The 18602-nt window shown below is 44.3% G+C and overlaps 1 protein-coding gene across 18 annotated transcripts in view; it reads left to right on the plus strand.

Moving 5' to 3' along the window:
- The first annotated feature begins 1413 nt into the window (after positions 1–1413).
- Positions 1414–18602, plus strand: part of trdmt1 (tRNA aspartic acid methyltransferase 1) — a 166644-nt gene continuing 149455 nt past the window's right edge. For 15 of the 18 annotated variants that reach the window (XR_009718758.1, XR_009718757.1, XR_009718756.1 and 12 more), the window contains exons 1-7: positions 1414–1596; positions 2515–2589; positions 3083–3115; positions 5683–5792; positions 5876–5952; positions 14364–14435; positions 14631–14696. Coding sequence is in view for 10 of the 18 variants with exons in the window: in XM_061304625.1 (XP_061160609.1) it covers positions 2526–2589; positions 3083–3115; positions 5683–5792; positions 5876–5952; positions 14364–14435; positions 14631–14696 (422 nt within the window). In the remaining 8 variants the exon portion in view is untranslated. Of the gene's footprint in view, positions 1597–2514; positions 2590–2656; positions 2751–3082; positions 3116–5682; positions 5793–5875; positions 5953–14363; positions 14436–14630; positions 14697–18602 lie in introns of those variants that run through there. The other 3 variants (XM_061304628.1, XM_061304630.1, XM_061304631.1) reach the window with 3 other exon arrangements.

Consider the following 18602-nt stretch of genomic DNA (forward strand, 5'->3'; position numbering starts at 1 on the left):
AGTATAAGTCGCCCCACCACCCAAACTATGAAAAAAAACGTGACTTACAGTCCGAAAATTACGGTACTAGTGTGTTGGGATATGTGTATTGTGTTGTTGGTGAGGTGACTGTTGCACTTCAGTCCCAGAAACAATTGATAATTAAAGTAGATGATAGTAAACCACTATCAGTACCCTGTGCCCTTGTAATCGTTACAAGGAGAAAGAAAATTGGCGCCCAAACAGGGACTTGAAGTGCATACATCTCACTTCAAGGGAAATTACTTTTGAGCATATGTAATTGAGAGTTCACGTAGCAAAAATTGAGTTTTTAAGACACAAAAATTTTTACTGGCCATGTTTGAGCACGACAAAATTTGATTTCGGTATATCACAGCCTCTGTTCAACATTTAGGTGACTAACAACACTCAGGACGTGCGAAAATTGACAAATATTCTCAGACATCCCCTGATGTTAAACTCCCACGAGGACAAGGAAAACCTTAAATTTCCTACTTGGGGAAATGAGAAACCTTGAGAAGAGACCAGTATGGGAGGATCCCTCTTCCAGGATGACCAGGCTGCAATGGATGCAGAGAGGACACATAGTACACATAATGTAGACAATTCAAAAAAGGTGAGAGCAGGATGTTATTGCACAGCAATGACTCTGTGACTCTAAGAGTGGTGTGAGTTCATCAGAGCGACAGTCTGGGGTAAGAAGCTTTGCCCGGTAGGCAAACTGGAGGGGGTCAAGCAGGGGGCCCGTAACATCCTTCAGGTGGTTCAACACTAACCTCTCTAAAGATTTCATGACCACAGATGTCAAGGCGACAATCGTCAAGTCAAATTCCTTGCTTGGAACGCTCAAACATGGTGAATAAAAACTCTTGAATTAGACGTCAAAATGCTCACAGGGTGCATGTTGGTTGAAGTCTCATGAACTGAAAAAAAACGAATCACTTCAAGAAGTGATCCATTCAGTCACGCTCACTGAAAAAAATCATTTTGAACGAATTGTTCACTCACAAGCCAACACTAGAAGTGGTATCCTCCCATCTGTGGTCTCTTCTCAAGGTTTCTCGTTTTTCCCCCATGAGCTTTTTTTTCTTTTTTTTTTGCCTCCCTGGGAGTTTAAGATCAGGTTTTTTTTTTACATTTTTGTACATGTGAAGCCCTTTCAGACTTGCTTGTGATTTAGGGCAATACGTATAAATAAACTTGACTTGATATGATAGACATAGTTCACTGTCTATTACGTTTTGTGAATGATGCATCTGTTGTAACTTGATGTGTCAATACAAAACAAGACCTTTGGATGACGCTAATGTGAATTTGGACACAGTTTCTTCTTATTCAAAACTGAATTTTGTTGCTCTCGAATACTAATGACGGTAGTCGTTAACGTGACGTCATCTTTAGTTGCCGCCAACGTCACTATAACGTGACGACTGTGAGCCGAGAAGAACGTGTAAACTGAGTGGGAATTAACTGAGCCAAACTTTACTGATTTTGTTTCCCCTTTGTCAAAGAGACCTTAGACGCTCCACACATCGGGCGATATATTTGGACTTTAATGAATTTTCCATGTTTTGACATAAAGTAAAAGAAGACAGCGACTCTCGTGTGAAGCTCCTGAAGTATGCAGACGACACCACTCTCATCGGACTGATCCAGGACGGTGATGAGACTGCGTACAGACAGGAGGTGGAGCGGCTGGTCCACTGGTGCAGTCAAAACCATCTGGAGCTGAACCCGCTCAAGACCGTGGAGATGACAGTGGATTTCAGGCGAGACCCTTCACCACTTTTACCCCTCACTATCCGCAGTAATACTATTCTTTCCACAGACACCTTCAAGTTCCTGGGAACCACAATCTCTCGGGACCTGAAATGGACCGGCCACATAGACTCTGTCCGGAAGAAGGCCCAGCAGAGGCTGTACTTCCTGAGACAGCTCAAGAAGTTCAACCTGCCGCGAGAGCTTCTGAAGACCTTCTACACTGCCATCATCCAGTCTGTCCTCTGCACCTCCATCACTGTCTGGTTTGGATCGGCCTCCAAACAAGACAAGCACAGACTACAACGGACAATCAGAACTGCAGAAAAGATCATTGGAATCAACCTCCCATCTATCCAAGACTTGTACCTGTCCAGGACCAGGAATCGGGCAAGGAACATCTCTACAGACCCTTCTCACCCGGGTTGCAGTCTGTTTGAACTACTCCCCTCCGGACGGCGTTATAGAGCTCGGTACGCCAAAACCAGCAGACACAGAGACAGCTTCTTCCCCCAGGCTGTTGCTCTGATGAACTCACACCACTCATAGAGTCTCAGAGACATTACTGTGCAATAACATCCTGCTCCTCACACCTTCTTGAATTTGTCTACACTGTTTTTGCATTATTCACATGTCCTGAATGTTGTTAGTCACCTAAATGTTGAACAGAGGGTGTGTTTCTACCGAAGTCAAATTCCTTGTTTGGCACGCTCAAACATGGCGAATAAAAAAAAAAACTCTTGAATCTTGAATCTTGAAAACGACAAATGGAAACTCTGCGAGTGCTTGAGCTTTACAGTGGAATAGGTGGGATGCATTATGCTCTAAAACGTAAGTGATGTATTACATTGTTCATTCCCTTCCTGTATGACCATCGTCAATGGCGATCTGCTGCAGTTGCTACAAGCGGAGGAAGAATTATCCTCTACTCAAACTTCTAGAAAATCGAACATGAATACGTCCAGAGGCTACATTAGACTCCGAGTGGCTTAGTAAGACGCTGAGTACTCAGTAACGCATTATATTTAACTTAGTTTAAGACGACCATGGACTGACTTGTTCCTTTTAGTTTTTGAGATTTGTAGCTCGTTTTGGGAACCAGATGTGATCGAGCTGCAAGAGTGTATATTTTGCAACTTTTTTTCAATATGAATATTTTATGAATTATTTTACTTCAATGAAACACATGGCATTAATGAGCATATAATGAGTATTTTGTTCATAACAAATTAGTACTAACAAATTAAATTGTCCGAGTGTTTTGTTTTGTGTACCCCAAACCTTTTGACACACCCTGTGTACCTCATCTACATACGTTTTGAAGATTCTTCAAAAGCTTCTGCAAAATCACACTCAGGTATATTTGTCTAATACTGCAACTTTTCCACAACATCATGTTATATCCCCTGAAATGGCTCCGCAGGCGCTCTACTGGAAATACACTGTTCAAAAGAATTGAAGGAACACTTTGAAAACACATCAAATTTCAATGGTGGAAAAAAAAAGTTGGATATCTATACTGACATGGACAGTTTAATGTCTCAGGAACAAAAGGATGCCACATATTTTGATGGAAATAAAAGTTTTCAGCCTACAGAGGGCTCAGTATATAGACACCCCAGAAATCCAAGTGAAAAAATGATATGGCAGGCTCGGCCATTTTGCCCAAATTCAATTTCTGCAACTCAAAATTCTTTTCAATATCTCGTGTGGCCCCCCGAGCTTGTAAGCATGCTTGACAACGTCGCGGCATGCTCCTAATGAGACGACAAATGGTGTCTTGTGAGATGTCCTCCCAGACCTGTCTACGGGCATCAGTGAGCTTCTGTAAAGTCTGAGGAGCAACCTGGCAGCATCATATGGACCAAAACATTATGTCCCAGAGGTGTTCTACCGGGTTTAGATCAGGTGATCGTGAGGGCCATTCAATTGTGTCAATTCCTTCATCCATGTCAAGTCAAGTCAAATTTATTTGTATAGCCCTAAATCACAAGCAGCATGAAGCAGGTAGCATTCTCGCACCCCTAGGGTGCGGTTAAGAATCACTGCACTAAGCCATGCAGTGATTTATAGGTTAATAGAAGAACCTTGAAGTCACATCTTAAATGGACCGGGAGCCAATGTAAGTTGGCTTATTTTGGGGTAATGTGATCAAATTTTCTTGTCCGTGAGAGCAGCCTTGCAGCAGCATTTTGTACTAACTGTAGACTTTTGATGGGGGACAAAGGAAGACCAGAGAATAATCCATTACAGTAGTCCAGGTGGGACGTGATGAGCACATGTATAATAGTTTCCGCATCACCGGTTGAGAGGATTGGACGAATCTTAGCAATAACCTCCAGATACTGTCTGCATACTCTTGCCACATGAGCATTGTAGTGGATCAAGAGGAACCCAGGACTTACTGCACCAGCGTAGGGTCTGACCATGGGTGCAAGGATTTCATCCCGATACCTAATGGCAGTCAGACTGCCGTTCTATAGCCTGTAGAGGTCTGTTTGTCCCTCCATGGAAATGCCCCCCCCCCCCGACCATCACTGACCCACCACCAAACCGGTCATGCTGAATGATGTTGCAGGCAGCATAGCGCTCTCCTTGGCTTCTCCAGATCCTTTCTCGTCTATCACAGGTGCTCAGGGTAAACCTGCTCTCATCTGTGAAAAGCACAGGGCGCCAGTGGCGGACTTGCCAATTCTGGTGTTCTATGCCAAATGCCAATCGAGCTCCATGGTGTGAGCACAGGGCACACAACAGGATGTTGTGCCCTGAGGCCACCCTCGTGAAGTCAGTTTCTGACTGTTTAGGCAGAGACATTCACACCAGTAGCCTGCTGGTCATTCTGTAGGGCTCGGGCAGTGCTCAACCTGTTCCTCCTTGCACAAAGCAGCATATATCGGTCCTGCTGATGGAATGAGGACCGTCTACGGCCCTGCCCTGTCCAGCTCGCCTAGAATAACTGCCTGTCTCTTGGAATCTCCTCCATGCTCTGGAGATTGTCCTGGGAGACACATCAAAACTTCTTGCAACAGCACGCATGGATGTGCCATCCTGGAGGAGTTGGACAATCTGCGCAACTTCAGGAGGTTTAAGAAATCGCCTCATGCTCCCAGTCGTGATAACGACTCTAGCTGTAGCCAACACTTGTGGAAAAACTGTTAAAAAAGATCAAGAGGAGGAAATGGCCTCCACCTGCAAAAGCAGTCCTGTTTTGGGACCATTTCGTTGTTGCCCCTCTAGTGCACCTGTTGTTAATTCCATCAACACCAATGCAGCTGAAACTGATTAACAACCCCCTCTGCCACGTACCTGACCAAAACCTTATCAGAAAGGTCTAATTGAATTCGGGCCATACCCTGATAAAAAAATGTTCCTTTAATTTTTTTGAGCGGTGTATGTCATATATTATCATTATATTCTATGTATCTAAGTGTGGCAAATCTTTTCAGTATATGACAGTTTGACCTTGTGCTCATGACTTGGGAGTGTGTGGCTGGCTGAGGAACACATGATTGGAGTCATGAGTAGCGTCAAACAATAAACTCTTTGGTTAGCTAGTCACGAGTAGATCATGAGATGGTTGAAGTCGACAAACATCCTGGTTAACGTAAAGTCATGAGTGCGCCATGAGTTCTATCAAAATCTCTCAGAAATTTCTTTTTTTTTCTTTTTCTTAAAAACGTTCAGCTTTAGGAGTCAAACTGGATTTGTGTTTGGAGCAGTTCAGACTGAAATGCGTCCTGTATATCTCTCAAAAAACGAATTGTATGTGCTTTGTGATTGTCCAGACTACACAAGAGCCATCCATTTTCAAAGTGGATGGGCTAAAAATTTTACTTTTACTGGCTGTCTAAAAGCAGTCTAAGAGACAAGTGCTTGGGTCACCTGTGTATATAATATTTTGAAAAATATGTTTTATTTCTCTAGAGTCTGGAATATCTGGCCAGGTAGTGGCAGCCATTGACATAAACACAACTGCAAATCAGGTCTACAGGCACAATTTCCCGGGCACCCCACTCTGGAACAGAACCATTGAGGTAGGTAGCACTCAAATCATTAGAAAGTTAGGTCTGAAATATAATTCTTTTCACATGAGCCCTTCTTTATTTTTCTTTCTTAGGGCATATCGCTTGATGAGTTTCAAAATTTGCAGTTTGACATGATTTTGATGAGTCCTCCTTGTCAACCTTTTACCAGGTATGCCCTGATCTACTTATTTATTCTAACAGCACAAAACCTTTAAAATACCGTCTTTCTGTATTATGGGCCTATCTATCAGGGGTGAGAATTTTCCGCGGATCCGCGGATGTCTGTGTTTTTTTCCGTCAAAAGTATCATTTTCATGAATTGTGTAAATCTGTTGAGAAAATGTTAATATATGGGGGGAGGTGGGTGTAGGGAAGCGGCCGGCCAGCTGGCCGGGCAACATTAGCCTCGGCGAATCGCGAGCATTCGCCGCGACGGCATCTTACAGAAATCGGCTTGCCTCTGTAAACCGAACTATCTGGCAGCAGTGATGCGACAACATCCGCCTTATTTTCGGCAGCATTTTGCCGCTACTTTCGTCACATCGTTTCCACTTGTAAACTGAACTTGTGCGGAGAATTAAGTGTTTTTACACCCCCACAATGTTCAAAGTTCAAAGTCAGCTTTATTGTCAATCCCTTCATATGTCAGACTCACAAAGAAACCGAAATTCCGTTTCCTCCATCCCACGGTGACGAGACACAGTACACGACAAACATACAAGTAGACGACACAAAATAAAAACAAGAAGGCACAAACAATAACTAATAAATAAAAAATAAAATGAGTGATGAATAAATAATAAACAAATAACCCAATAAATAAGAGGAGCAAAAATGTGAATTTGCGATTGTGTTTTCGTCACTTATTTAGTTAGATAGCTCTAACCTCGGTTTTCGACCACAATCCGTTCCAGAAGGCAGTTCGAGAAGTGCATCGGTCGAGTTCCGAATCTATTTTTCCCATTACAAAAAATGGAAAAAAAATTAATCCGTTCCAAGACTAAAACAAAAAGCCTTTTTTAAGCATTTTTTCATTTGCGCATTTTTGTCCGATCGCGCAACTGCAGCGCACCGCCGAACGCGCGACCGTAGCGCGCTGCCGACCGCACAACTGCACCGCGTTGGTCGCATTATTGTGACAGAGCCGTCGCTGAAATTTAGAAAATATTTTTAAAGTCCTGATGTACTTTTCATAATTTAAGTGGACCTCAGTGGGCGGGGAGCTTAATTTGGTCCGATCACGCAACTGCAGCGCGCCAGGCGCTCACTGTTGCATTGCTTTAAGAGCGTCTTTGTGTTTTAGGATGGCTTTACTGCTCCCACTTGCTTTTTTTGGAGGCATGATTAGGGGTTAATACAATTCTCAAAGTAACGAAAATACAATTAAGAACGGAGTCAGTCACAAGTCGCAGTCTAGGGTCCTTTCAGCTCATCTTGCGAGGTTCAACCTACAAATTTTGTTCGACAGCCGAAGCAAAAAAATCTCAAATTTTTCGTTCGAATTCCGATTTTTTCGAGAACCGGGATGTATATATAGGACTGTCTCCGAAAATTTGAATTGTAAAGATGTGGATTAGTGGTGAGGGATGGAGCACTATGGACGAGTCCGGTTAGAGAATCTTGCATCAACTTTATTCTCAACAGCAGTGAGTGTACAGGTTTCCAGGAGTGTATGTTAGTGGGTTTGAGTGTGTACTTGTGTGGGTGTGTGTGGGTGTGTATACATGTGTGTATATGTGTGTGTGTGTATGCGTGTGTTGTATATGTGTGGTCTATACAGAAGGAAAACAAAGAGAAATAATGTAATTAGATTATGACAGTCAAATTACATCATCTAATAAACATATGCATAAACAGCTATGTAGGGTATCTTCACTACAATAGCACAATGCAAGCAATAACAACTGATATACAGGGCAATAAACTTGACTACTGCAATAAGTGTGTTACTGCCGCTTTAAGACGTGCACTGCTGGCTGACGGCACTCGGTGTCAGTAATAACAACGTATAGTACACAACTGAACTAAACACAGTAATACATTTCTAACGCTATAGGCACACGTTTGACAAACATATGACGATAGTACGCAGACAACATGGCGGCACCCCGTGCGAAGCCACTAACCACGCACTTATCCTATACAAGTTATATCCGCTCGTACCAGCAACAGGAAGTAAACAAAGATATGTTTGCTCCCCCAAGTGTACAGGCCAGTCTGCATAACTCACCTGGGGTTTCATAAACGCACACAAATGTCACAGGAAAAAGGGGTTCGTAAGTCGGTTTTCCTCCCTAAGCGCGAGACCAGAAAAGGAGCGTGCAGCATTCTCATAAGTGTCCCGCTTTCTGAGGAGGCGTTCAAGTGCACCTCGGAAAAGTCGGTGTCGGATCAATAGACTTTCGGACAAGAATATTGTGATAAAGCTCTTTATTTTCTGTAATGCAGTTATAAAAACAAAAATGTCATACATTCTGGATTCATTACAAATCAACTGAAATATTGCAAGCCTTTTATTATTTTAATAGTGCTGATTATGGCATACATCTTAAGAAAACTCAAATAACCTCAAAATATTAGAATATTTCCTCAGACCGAGTAAAAAAATAACAGCAAAACAAAATCAAACGTATGAAAATGTCCATTAATGCACTCAGTACTTGGTTGGGAATCCTTTTGTACGGATTACGTCATCCAATGCCGCGTGGCATGGAGACAATCAGCCTGTGGCATTGCTGAGGTGTTATGGATGCCCAGGATGCTTCAATAGCGGTCTTTAGCTCCATTGCATTGTTGAGTCTGGTGTCTTTCAGCTTCTTCTACACAATACCCCACAAATTTTATATGGGGTTTAGGTCAGGGGAATTGGCAGTTCAATCGAGGACAGTAATGCCATAGTTTTACACCATTTACTGGTGGTTTTGGCACTGGGCAGGTGCCAGATCATGCTGGAAAATGAAATCATCATCTCCATCTAGCTTTTCAGCAGACAGAAGCATGTAGTGCTCTAAAATCTGCATTTACTCTGGACTTGATGAAACACAGTGGACCAACACCAGCAGCTGACATGGCTCCCCAAACAATAGCTTACTGTAGGAACTTCAAACTGGTTTCAAGCAACTTGGATTTTGCTCCTCTCCAGCCTTTCTCCAGACTCTGGCGCCTTGACTTCCAAATGAAATACAAAACTTGCTTTCGTCTGAAAAGAGGACTTTGGACCACTCTGTAACTGTCCAGTGTTTCTTTTCCATAGTCCAAGTCAGACGTTTCAGAAGTGGCTTGACCATGGGAATACGGCTATTGTAGGCCATTTCCCGGACACGTCTGTGTCAGTGGCTTTTGATACCTGGACTCCAGCTTCGGTCCACTGTTTTTGAAGCTCCCCCAAATTCTGGAAGCGACTATTCACAATGCTGTTAAGGCTGCCGTTATCTCTCTTGGTTGTGCAGCGTTTCATGCCACATTTCCCCCTTCTAACAGACTTTTTGTGGATGTGCTTTGAAACTGCACTCTGTGAACAGCTTGCTCTTTGAGAAATTTCTTTTTGTGTCTTACTCTCCTGATGGAGGGTGTCAATGATTGTCCTCTGGACAGCAGTCAGATCAGCAGTCTTCCCCATACTTGTCATTTGGTTTACTGAACCAAGCTGAGTGTTTTTCAAGGCTCAGGAAACCCTTGCAGGTGTTTCGAGTTAATTAGACCATTCAAGTGATTAGTTGAATACCCTACTAGTATACTTTTACATGATATTCTAATATTTTGAGATAGGATATTTGAGTTTTCTTAAGCTGTATGCCATAATCAACAATATTAAAATAATGAAAGGCTTGCAATATTTCAGTTGATTTGTAATGGATCAAGAATGTATGACATTTTTGATTTTTAAATTGCATTACACAAAATAAAGAACTCTATCACAATATTCCAATTTTCTGAGATAGTCCTGTATATATCAACATCTGATATATATCATCACCCCCCCCCCCCCTGAACGCTGGCTACTTTTCAGTGTTTTCCATATTTGCCATTCTCATCCTTGTAATATGACAATTACAATCTTTCTGGGTTGATGTTGGTCTTAAATGTATATGCATAATGGTCTTAAGAGGTCTTAGAAAGGTCTTAAATTCCACTTACTCAAACCTAAAAGAATTCTGCGTTTGTAAATTTCCATCTTTAGAAGGTAGGTTTATTTTATTTTTCAAGTTCTTTTTCGCATTCTGCGTGAGGTGTGTTCAATAACTTCTCACATAGTCGGAAAACATTAATCGCACCAGAAAGTAATGACGAGTGAAGCATACAACAATTTGTTTGCTTGACTTTTTCTGTCTTCTCTGGGATATTTTTCGCAAGTGTAGAAAATCAGCAAAGCTCGGAGGTCAAGAATAAAGTGAGATTTATGTTTTGTTATAAAGGTTTGAAAAAGCAAAAATAAATCTTTTGTTGTCTGTGTTTTACACAGTCATAAGGCAAAAAGTGTGACTTTGAGATAGTCCAGTATGCAGTATTTGCATTTACCGTAATTTCAAATACCTTTTTTCCACCATCATTTGCAAATACCGATATTTTCGGACTATAAGTTGCTCCGGAGTACAAGTCGCATCAGCCATAAAATGCCCCAAAAAGTGAAAAAAAAACCATATATGTCGCTCCGGAGTATAAGTCGCATTTTGGGGGGCAATTTATTCGACAAAATCCAACACCAAGAACAGTCATGAACGAGCAACAACAGGCTAAACGATAGGTATGCTTACGTGACATAAACACAAACGAAGAGCTGAGAACGGCCCTGACGTAACATTTAACGTTATTTAAAAAAAACTATTACATAAATAACACGTTTATAAAACCATCTGTGTCACTCTAATTCATTAAATCTATCGATCGTCCTTTGTCAACAATGCGTGCGCGCCGCTGACGGCGCTTGCACTTCAAAATATTCCACAGGCCCATATAACGATATACCATATTTTCCGCCCTATAAGGCTGTTGAGTCTAAATACCATCAGACATTTAACCACACGCTGGAAGGAAGAGGAGAAAAGAACCAGAACAGGTTTACTCGCGAGGAGAACGATAGAGAGAGGAAACTCGGTTACAATCTCCATCAATTCTGAGTTCTCCCGCCACGTGCTCCTCTATTTAATGTTTTGGTTTCCCTGGTTACAGAGGCGTTGCTCCACTAAAGGGAGGGGAGATTGTGTCTGTAGCAACGCTGATTAGCAAAAGAATGTAGTGTGGTGTGAATTAGCACTTCATTGTCGGCCCGTGACCCCCGCAGAGTTTGCCCATCTGTACTATTTTCGGGTCTTCCTAAGTCCCGCATCAAAAGTCTACAGTTAGTACAAAATGCCGCTGCAAGGCTGCTCTCTCGGACAAGAAAATTTGATCACATTACCCCAATACTAGCCAACTTACATTGGCTTCCGGTCCATTTAAGATGTGACTTCAAGGTTCTTCTATTAACCTATAAATCGCTGCATGGCTTAGCGCCTTCATATCTCGTCGACCTAGTTGTTCCTTATGTTCCGTCTCGTAACCTTCGTTCGCAAAACGCTACCCTTTTAGCGACACCGAGGGCTAAGAAAATGTCTGCAGGCTCTAGAGCATTTTCTATTCGGGCTCCAGAGCTTTGGAATGCCCTACCAATGGATATTAGGACTGCTACCTCAGTAGAAACATTTAAGACACGTTTAAAGACACATTTCTATGACATGGCCTTTAACTAACCTGTAGTGGCCGATTCGGCTGGAGTTTGTTTTCTCTCCCTCTACACCCCCTCCCTCCCCCCTCCCCGGCCGGGGAGGTGGTTAGGTGGTACCCATGCTGACAGCGGCTATCTGGATTCTCGTGGCCAATTCAGGATAGGGGAACTGCAGCTCAACCTCCTCGAAGAGCACTGCCAGGACAATTGAGGGCTCCTTTCGGCAGCCCTCTGCTGTGACATGGACATCCACTTTTTATTTAATTGATTTTCATGTTGTATCATTTGTGCCCTCTCTGCATCCATTTCAACCTGGTGATCCTGAAAGGGGGATCCTTCCATCTGTGGTCCCTTCTCAAGGTTTCTCATTTTCCCCCTGCTAGGGGTTTTTAAGTTTTTCCTTGCCCTTTTGGGAGCTTAAGATCAGGGGATGCTTTGAGAATAATTGTCAATTTCTGTCTATGTGAAGCCCTTTGAGACTGCTTGTGATTTAGGGCTATACAAATAAACTTGACTTGACTTGAATCTGTTCTCCTCCAGTTGTTGGCCGAGTCGTCCCCGAGCGAGATCAGATAACTCCTGTGGAACAATGCAACTAAACCTTGGCTAGACTTTATCTACTTAGTAAATTAACACGCAATAAGAACGAGTGACTTGTCCTAAACACTTTAACAAACATTGAGTAAATATGGGATAACTTGTAACCATCTATGAACCCAACCTACAGTTAACTAAAGGGAATGAAGTTTCTTTCAACCAAATAAGAACATTTCGCCTATGTAAATAAGCTCTGCTCATTGTTACTGAAGGCCTCTTACAGGAACAAAAACACACAGATAACATAAGGACAGGAAGGATACAATCCACAGGGATCAAAAGGAATCCCTGTCACTAAAAGAGAAAGAACCTAGATGAAAAGGAAAGCCATAAACTCATAAATCACAAGGCTTTACCTAAATTATTCCAACAAAGGCGCACCTAAAAACCTAAAACCACTGTATAACAAACGTTTCAGTGATGTCCCCCGGGTTAGTGATGTTGCATTGTTTGGTAAGGACAGACCACTCTTCTAATTTACCTGCAATGTATCCATGCCCTCTAGTGGCCAACAGAAAACACCACATGATAGAAATTTTAATACAATGGTGATTAGATTCCGAATTAAAACATATCGTCCCTTCTTTGTGGATTTACACCTATTGCGGGTGGTCTTACAACCAGTTATCCGTGAAGAACACTTTGCGCTTCACCAATTGTAGATTCGATATTTCACAGGTTTTTAATTGACGAGAGAACGGCGTTTAAATACACGCTGATAGCGCAGGGTGTGCAATTTGCATCACTGCGGGCAAGCGCGGGAAGCGCAGCCGCCGGCCACGCACAAATGAGGCAGGACAACCATGTGCAACACAGACTCTTTATTTAGAGAATGGGAAAAGGGAAGCTGGAATGCCAGCAAAGTATGTTCACGAGGTGGCAGACAAACTGGTCAGCGAGCTTGCGTGGTGGTGGTAGAGAGGCAAAGCAAGCTTGTGGTCGAAGACCGGCAGAAGGCGTACGCGTGTCAAAGCAGACAAACTGGCCAGGTGTACAGTGCTACACAGCGGATAAGAGCAGGGACGGGTGGCAGGGCTGCATGTGTCAAGGCATATGAATCAGCCAGGAATCAGGTGGGAGGCGTACCAGTGTCAAAGCAGACAAACCGGCCAGACGTACTGTGCTACCTAAAGAATAAGAGCAGGCGTGCGTGTGTGTGTCAAGGCAGATGAACCAGCCCGGCCTACACAGTGGCTCTGGCAAACGGGAATCAAGTGGCAGGCGTACGCATGTCAAGGCAGACTGACCGGTGCGCACTGCTTGGCGCACGACGTCTTTATATACATGCCGCAATCAGCGAGTAACACAGGACAGGTGACGGCGATCAGTGCTGATTAGTACACACAGTTAGGTGTGCAGTCTAGCGCAAAAAGCCCGTTAGACGGCCAGCATGTGAAGACCGGAGCAGAGACGTGACAAAGCTCCGCACGAAGGAAAAATGCACTTGCGCGGTGCAGAAGGAGTCGGGACAGCAGCAATGAGTGCCAATCGCGCAGGGCGTGCCTCTGAGCACGTCACTGCGGACGTCACTGAGAACAAGGGCATGAGACCGGAGGCCGGCCATGCGTGAGGGAACAGCACCAACTGGTGCAGAAAGAGTTTGGGACATGTGACAATGTTACGTGTTTTTTCTTTTATTTACTGTTAAGCTAGAATACATGCACAGAACAGTGTGGGGATGGTTATTAAGGGAATGGGAAAGGCTTATATAGCGTAAAGGTATTGGGGTGGGTTTACAAAGCCTTAATATTGTGCATAGGACCACAGTGCAACAGGAGATTCATGCACAACAGTGACTCACTTTGGTTTTGCGATTCATGATCTTTCCGAGGTTAGTGTAGTGTGTTAATCCTGAAGGTGGACACTTAGCTTGACAAGGTAAACCACACTTCAAATTGACATGCAATACACACATGTCCTCTAGCGGCCAACAAGAAATTCCAATACGCCGGTGTTCAAATTTCTAAATGATACATTGGCTATACAGTTTCTGCTTTGCGAATTTTCATTTTTCTGCGGTTGGTTCTGGAACGCATCTCCAACGACAAAATGAGGGATCACTGTAACTATACATATGAAGTGTCTTTCTGTGGAGTTGGGTCGACTTGCATAATTTGTCACATTACATTTTCCTAACTATAATGTGATAATTTTAACTACCTTCAACACATTTGTGATGTGAGCAGGAATTTCTTCAACGACTAAATGAAGGTGTTAATCACGGTCATCAGGTCACAATAAAATGTTTAGATTTTATGAATTTGTATCTATCTTTGTAGGTTGGGACGCCAACGAGGTATTGCTGACCCTAGAACAAAGAGCTTTCTCTACATTCTTAATCTTCTGCCAAGGTATTTGTTCCTCTGTTTTTTTGTACTTACATGTATTGTCAGTACAGGTAGCAGGGTTAAGTACTGTTTAAACTGCTTAGTTGTTAAAATGATATTGCTCAGTTGTTTAAATATGGCTGAGTTTTCTTGACTTTTGCTTATTACAAGTTATCGTGTCCATGTGTCTTTATTGTATGTGTATGTCACCGTGGAAAGGCTGAGTCCGCTTCCCCGCTTTATCCTGCTCGAGAATGTCAAAGGTTTTGAGAGCTCCTCAGTCAGGTAATATTTTCATATTCTTATCAGGGATGAACCTCAAAATTGATTATTGATCTACTGTATCTGTCTATTCCTTGGGGTGGCCCTGGATAAGCGACCAGTGACCGCTGTTCGATTCCCTTTCCTATATATACACCCTAAATGAGAAATACATGAGAATAACTATATACACACAGTATAGCAACGTTCCTGTGGTTGGCTTGCACACCAGAAGGGGCATTGCAAGAGAGAGAGGACGCAACAGACCAAAATGGTGTATATCATGTGAGTGGGTAACGCCGTCTTCCTCGGTCTACAGCCTCTCTCGTGGATTATTCTTCCGCCGCGGGCGTTAGGAATCTTACGACGCTAGGTCGAAAAAAGGCTTTAAATATACGAGACGTGTGTCGTAAAAACAAAACACTGTAACTCGAGTCCGTCGTAATCCGAGGACCCCCTGTATATGGATATACAGTGCTGGCCAACGGCATATGTACCTGCAATTCTGTCAGATAATGCTCAATATCTTCCAGAAAATTATTGGAGTTACAAATGATTTGGTGATTTGGCTGGAGGGGCAGGCAGCATCAAGAAGAGGGATGCCTCCCACCTGGACTAACTGGTGTGGAAGGCGGGTTCTGTTGTGTGCGCAGAGCTGCCTGATCCGATGTCTGTGTGTTCCAATGTATTTTTTAGAATTGACCCCTTGGGGTCTATCACCTCTTTTTCGAGAGGGTCCCAGATAAAAATAAAAAACAGGAAAAGTGGAAGAAGTAAACAGATAAATAACAAATTAATAGGAGGAGTATTCTGAACATTACAGACATTGCAGCATTAGCATTTTGGATATAGTGAACTATTACAGGCATTACACTGAATGTATATCATTTTATGAGGTAAAATAGTTGTAGTATACATACAGAATTATAAGATTACAGACTCAGAAATGGGCAACAGATGATTCATCTTATGAGGAGATGGTGAAATAAGGTGGAGCCTCAATAACCCTCGAACAGTCACGTGTTTCAGGTCATACATGAGTATCCATCCATCCATTTTCTGTACCGCTTAGTCCCCACTGGGGTCGCGGGCGTGCTGGAGCCTATCCCAGCCGTCATCGGGCAGTAGGCGGGGGACACCCTGAACCGGTTGCCAGCCAATCGCAGGGCACACAGAGACAAACAACCATTTGCACTCACACTCACACCTAGGGACAATTTGGAGTGTTCAATCAGCCTACCAAGCATGTTTTTGGGATGTGGGAGGAAACCGGAGTGCCCGGAGAAAACCCACGCGGGCCCGGGGAGAACATGCAAACTCCACACAGGGAGGGCCGGAGGTGGAATCGAACCCGCACCCTCCTAACTGTGAGGCGGACGTGCTACCCAAGTGCGCCACCGAGCCACCCATACATGAGTATTCAATCTTAAAATGAGATAACAGTGCACACTTGAATAGAGTAAGAGTAGGGAGAGATCTGATGTTGGCAGGTAATTATTGCAATCAGCAGGAGCTATGAACTTAAAGGCCTTGTTAATTGAAGGGGAAAGTATGTCTAACTTGGTGGGTTTATGTAATACGGGAGAGATAGTGTTTCAAATATGGGCTAGGGGTAACCAAAGTTTAAACTTCTATATATAAGAATTCATGCCAGTGCATACTTTTTCTCAAATCAAGGGAAGGGAGATTGAGGTTTTGATACAATACACAGTGGTGTGTATGTAACGCACAGCTGAGAGCAAATCTACAAATTCTAGTGTAAGCAGTGTTTAATGGGGCTAGAACAGATTTTGGAGCATTATGATAGACAACGTCACAATAGTCAAGTAAGAAAAAAGTTCAAAAGTTCAAAGTCATCCCTTCATATGTCCAGACACACAAAGAAACCGAAATTTCGTTTCCTCCATCCCACGGTGACGAGACACAGTACACGATAAACATACAAGTAGACGACACAAAATAAAAACAAGAAGGCACAATAACTAATAAATAATAAATAAATAAAATGAGTGATGAATAAATAATAAACAAATAACCCAATAAATAAGAGGAGCAAAACTGAGCCAGTGTGCGTACAGCAGACAGTAAGCATAGCGCAAAGTACAGGACGCTACGCAGAAACCCCCCTTTCTGCGTAGCGTCCTGTACTTTGCGAGTTCAGGATCCAAACAGCCTGGAGTATGAAGCTGTTGGAGAGTCTGGTGGTGCGGGAGCGCAGGCTCCTGTACCTCTTCCCAGAGGGCAGAAGCTCGAACAAAGAGTGAGCGGGGTGACTCTCATCACTCACAATTGTGGTTGCCTTGCGGGTGAGATGGGAGGTGTAAATGTCCTTCAAGGAGGGGAGCGAAGCACCAATAATCTTACCAGCCGTGTTCACTATGCGCTGCAGGGCCTTCAAGTTGTAGTCAGTGCAGCCGCCACCCCAAACAGCAATACAGCTGGAGAGGACGCTCTCAATGGTGCCGCGGTAAAATGTAGTCATGACGGCCGGAGGCGCGCTCGCTCGCCTGAGTTTCCGCAGGAAGTACAGACGGCGCTGGGCTTTCTTTGCCAGTGATGCGGTGTTGGTGGACCAGGAGAGATCCTCACTGATGTGCACCCCCAGGAACTTGGCGCTGCTCACTCTCTCCACCACAGCACCGTCGATGGTCAGCGGCAGGTGTTGGGTGTGACCCTTCCGGAAGTCCACAACAATCTCCTTGGTCTTGTCGACGTTCAGCAGGAGGTTGTTGTCCCTGCACCACGTGGTCAGAAGGTCAACCTCCAGCCTGTATTGAGTCTCGTCACCCTTGGTGATGAGACCCACCAGAGTCGTGTCGTCAGCGAACGTCACTATGCGATTGTCGCTGTAGGTTGCAGTGCAGTCGTGCGTCAAGAGGGTGAAGAGCAGCGGACTGAGCACGCAGCCTTGGGGGGCCCCCGTGTTCAGCGTGATGCTGGCGGAGATTTTGTCGCCAACACGTACCATCTGTGGCCTCTGACAGAGGAAGTCCAGTAGCCAGTTGCAGAGGTAGGTACTGAGGCCCAGCGTGTCAAGTTTGCTGATGAGGCGTTGTGGCACAATGGTGTTGAAGGCAGAACTGAAGTCCACAAACAGCAATCTCACATACGAGTCCCTTTTCTCCAGGTGGGTGAGGGCTGAGTGGAGGGCAGAGCAGATGGCATCCTCAGAGGACCGTTTGGCTCGGTACGCAAACTGGAAGGGGTCAATGGTGGGGGGAGAAGGGATCGGATGTGCTCCAAGACAAGCCGCTCAAAGCACTTCATGATGATGGGCGTAAGTGCCATGAGGCGGTAGTCGTTTAAGCAGGACGGAGCGGGTTTCTTCGGCACAGGTACGATGATGGCAGCTTTGAAACACGACAAGACGATGGCCTGCTGCAGGGAAGTGTTAAAGATGTCCGTGAAGACATCCGTCAGCCCACCAGCGCAGTCCTTCAGCGCACGACCCGGGATGTTGTCAGGGCCCGCCGCCTTACGGATGTTGATAGCGGCAAGCGCCCTCCTCACGCTGTCGGCGGAGAGGCATAGGGGCAGCTCGTGTGAAGGGGGAGTGGCCTTCAGCGGGCAAGTGCTGTTCTGAGCGTCGAAGCGAGCAAAGAAGCGGTTAAGGTCATTGAGCAGACGGACATCCCCTTCACAGCTCTGCGGTGCGGGCTTGTAGTCTGTGATGGTCTGAATGCCCTGCCAAAGGCTCCGTGCGTCCCTGCTGTCCTTGAAGTGGGCGGTAATTTTGCAAGAGAGCGCCCTCTTTGCTTCTTTGTTGCCCCGAGACAGGTCGGCCCTCGCAGACTCCCATGAGCCTCAGCAAAGTGTCAAGGCAGCTCCCTGTAAACCATCACGTTTCGCAACGCTCTCCCATAAAAGTGATCGGAATCGACTAAAGACTGATATAACACATTGGTGTTGCTTATTTATGATTCCGTTGGA

This window comes from Syngnathus typhle, linkage group LG18 (genome assembly GCF_033458585.1).
Source record: "Syngnathus typhle isolate RoL2023-S1 ecotype Sweden linkage group LG18, RoL_Styp_1.0, whole genome shotgun sequence".
Taxonomy (NCBI): domain Eukaryota; kingdom Metazoa; phylum Chordata; class Actinopteri; order Syngnathiformes; family Syngnathidae; genus Syngnathus; species Syngnathus typhle.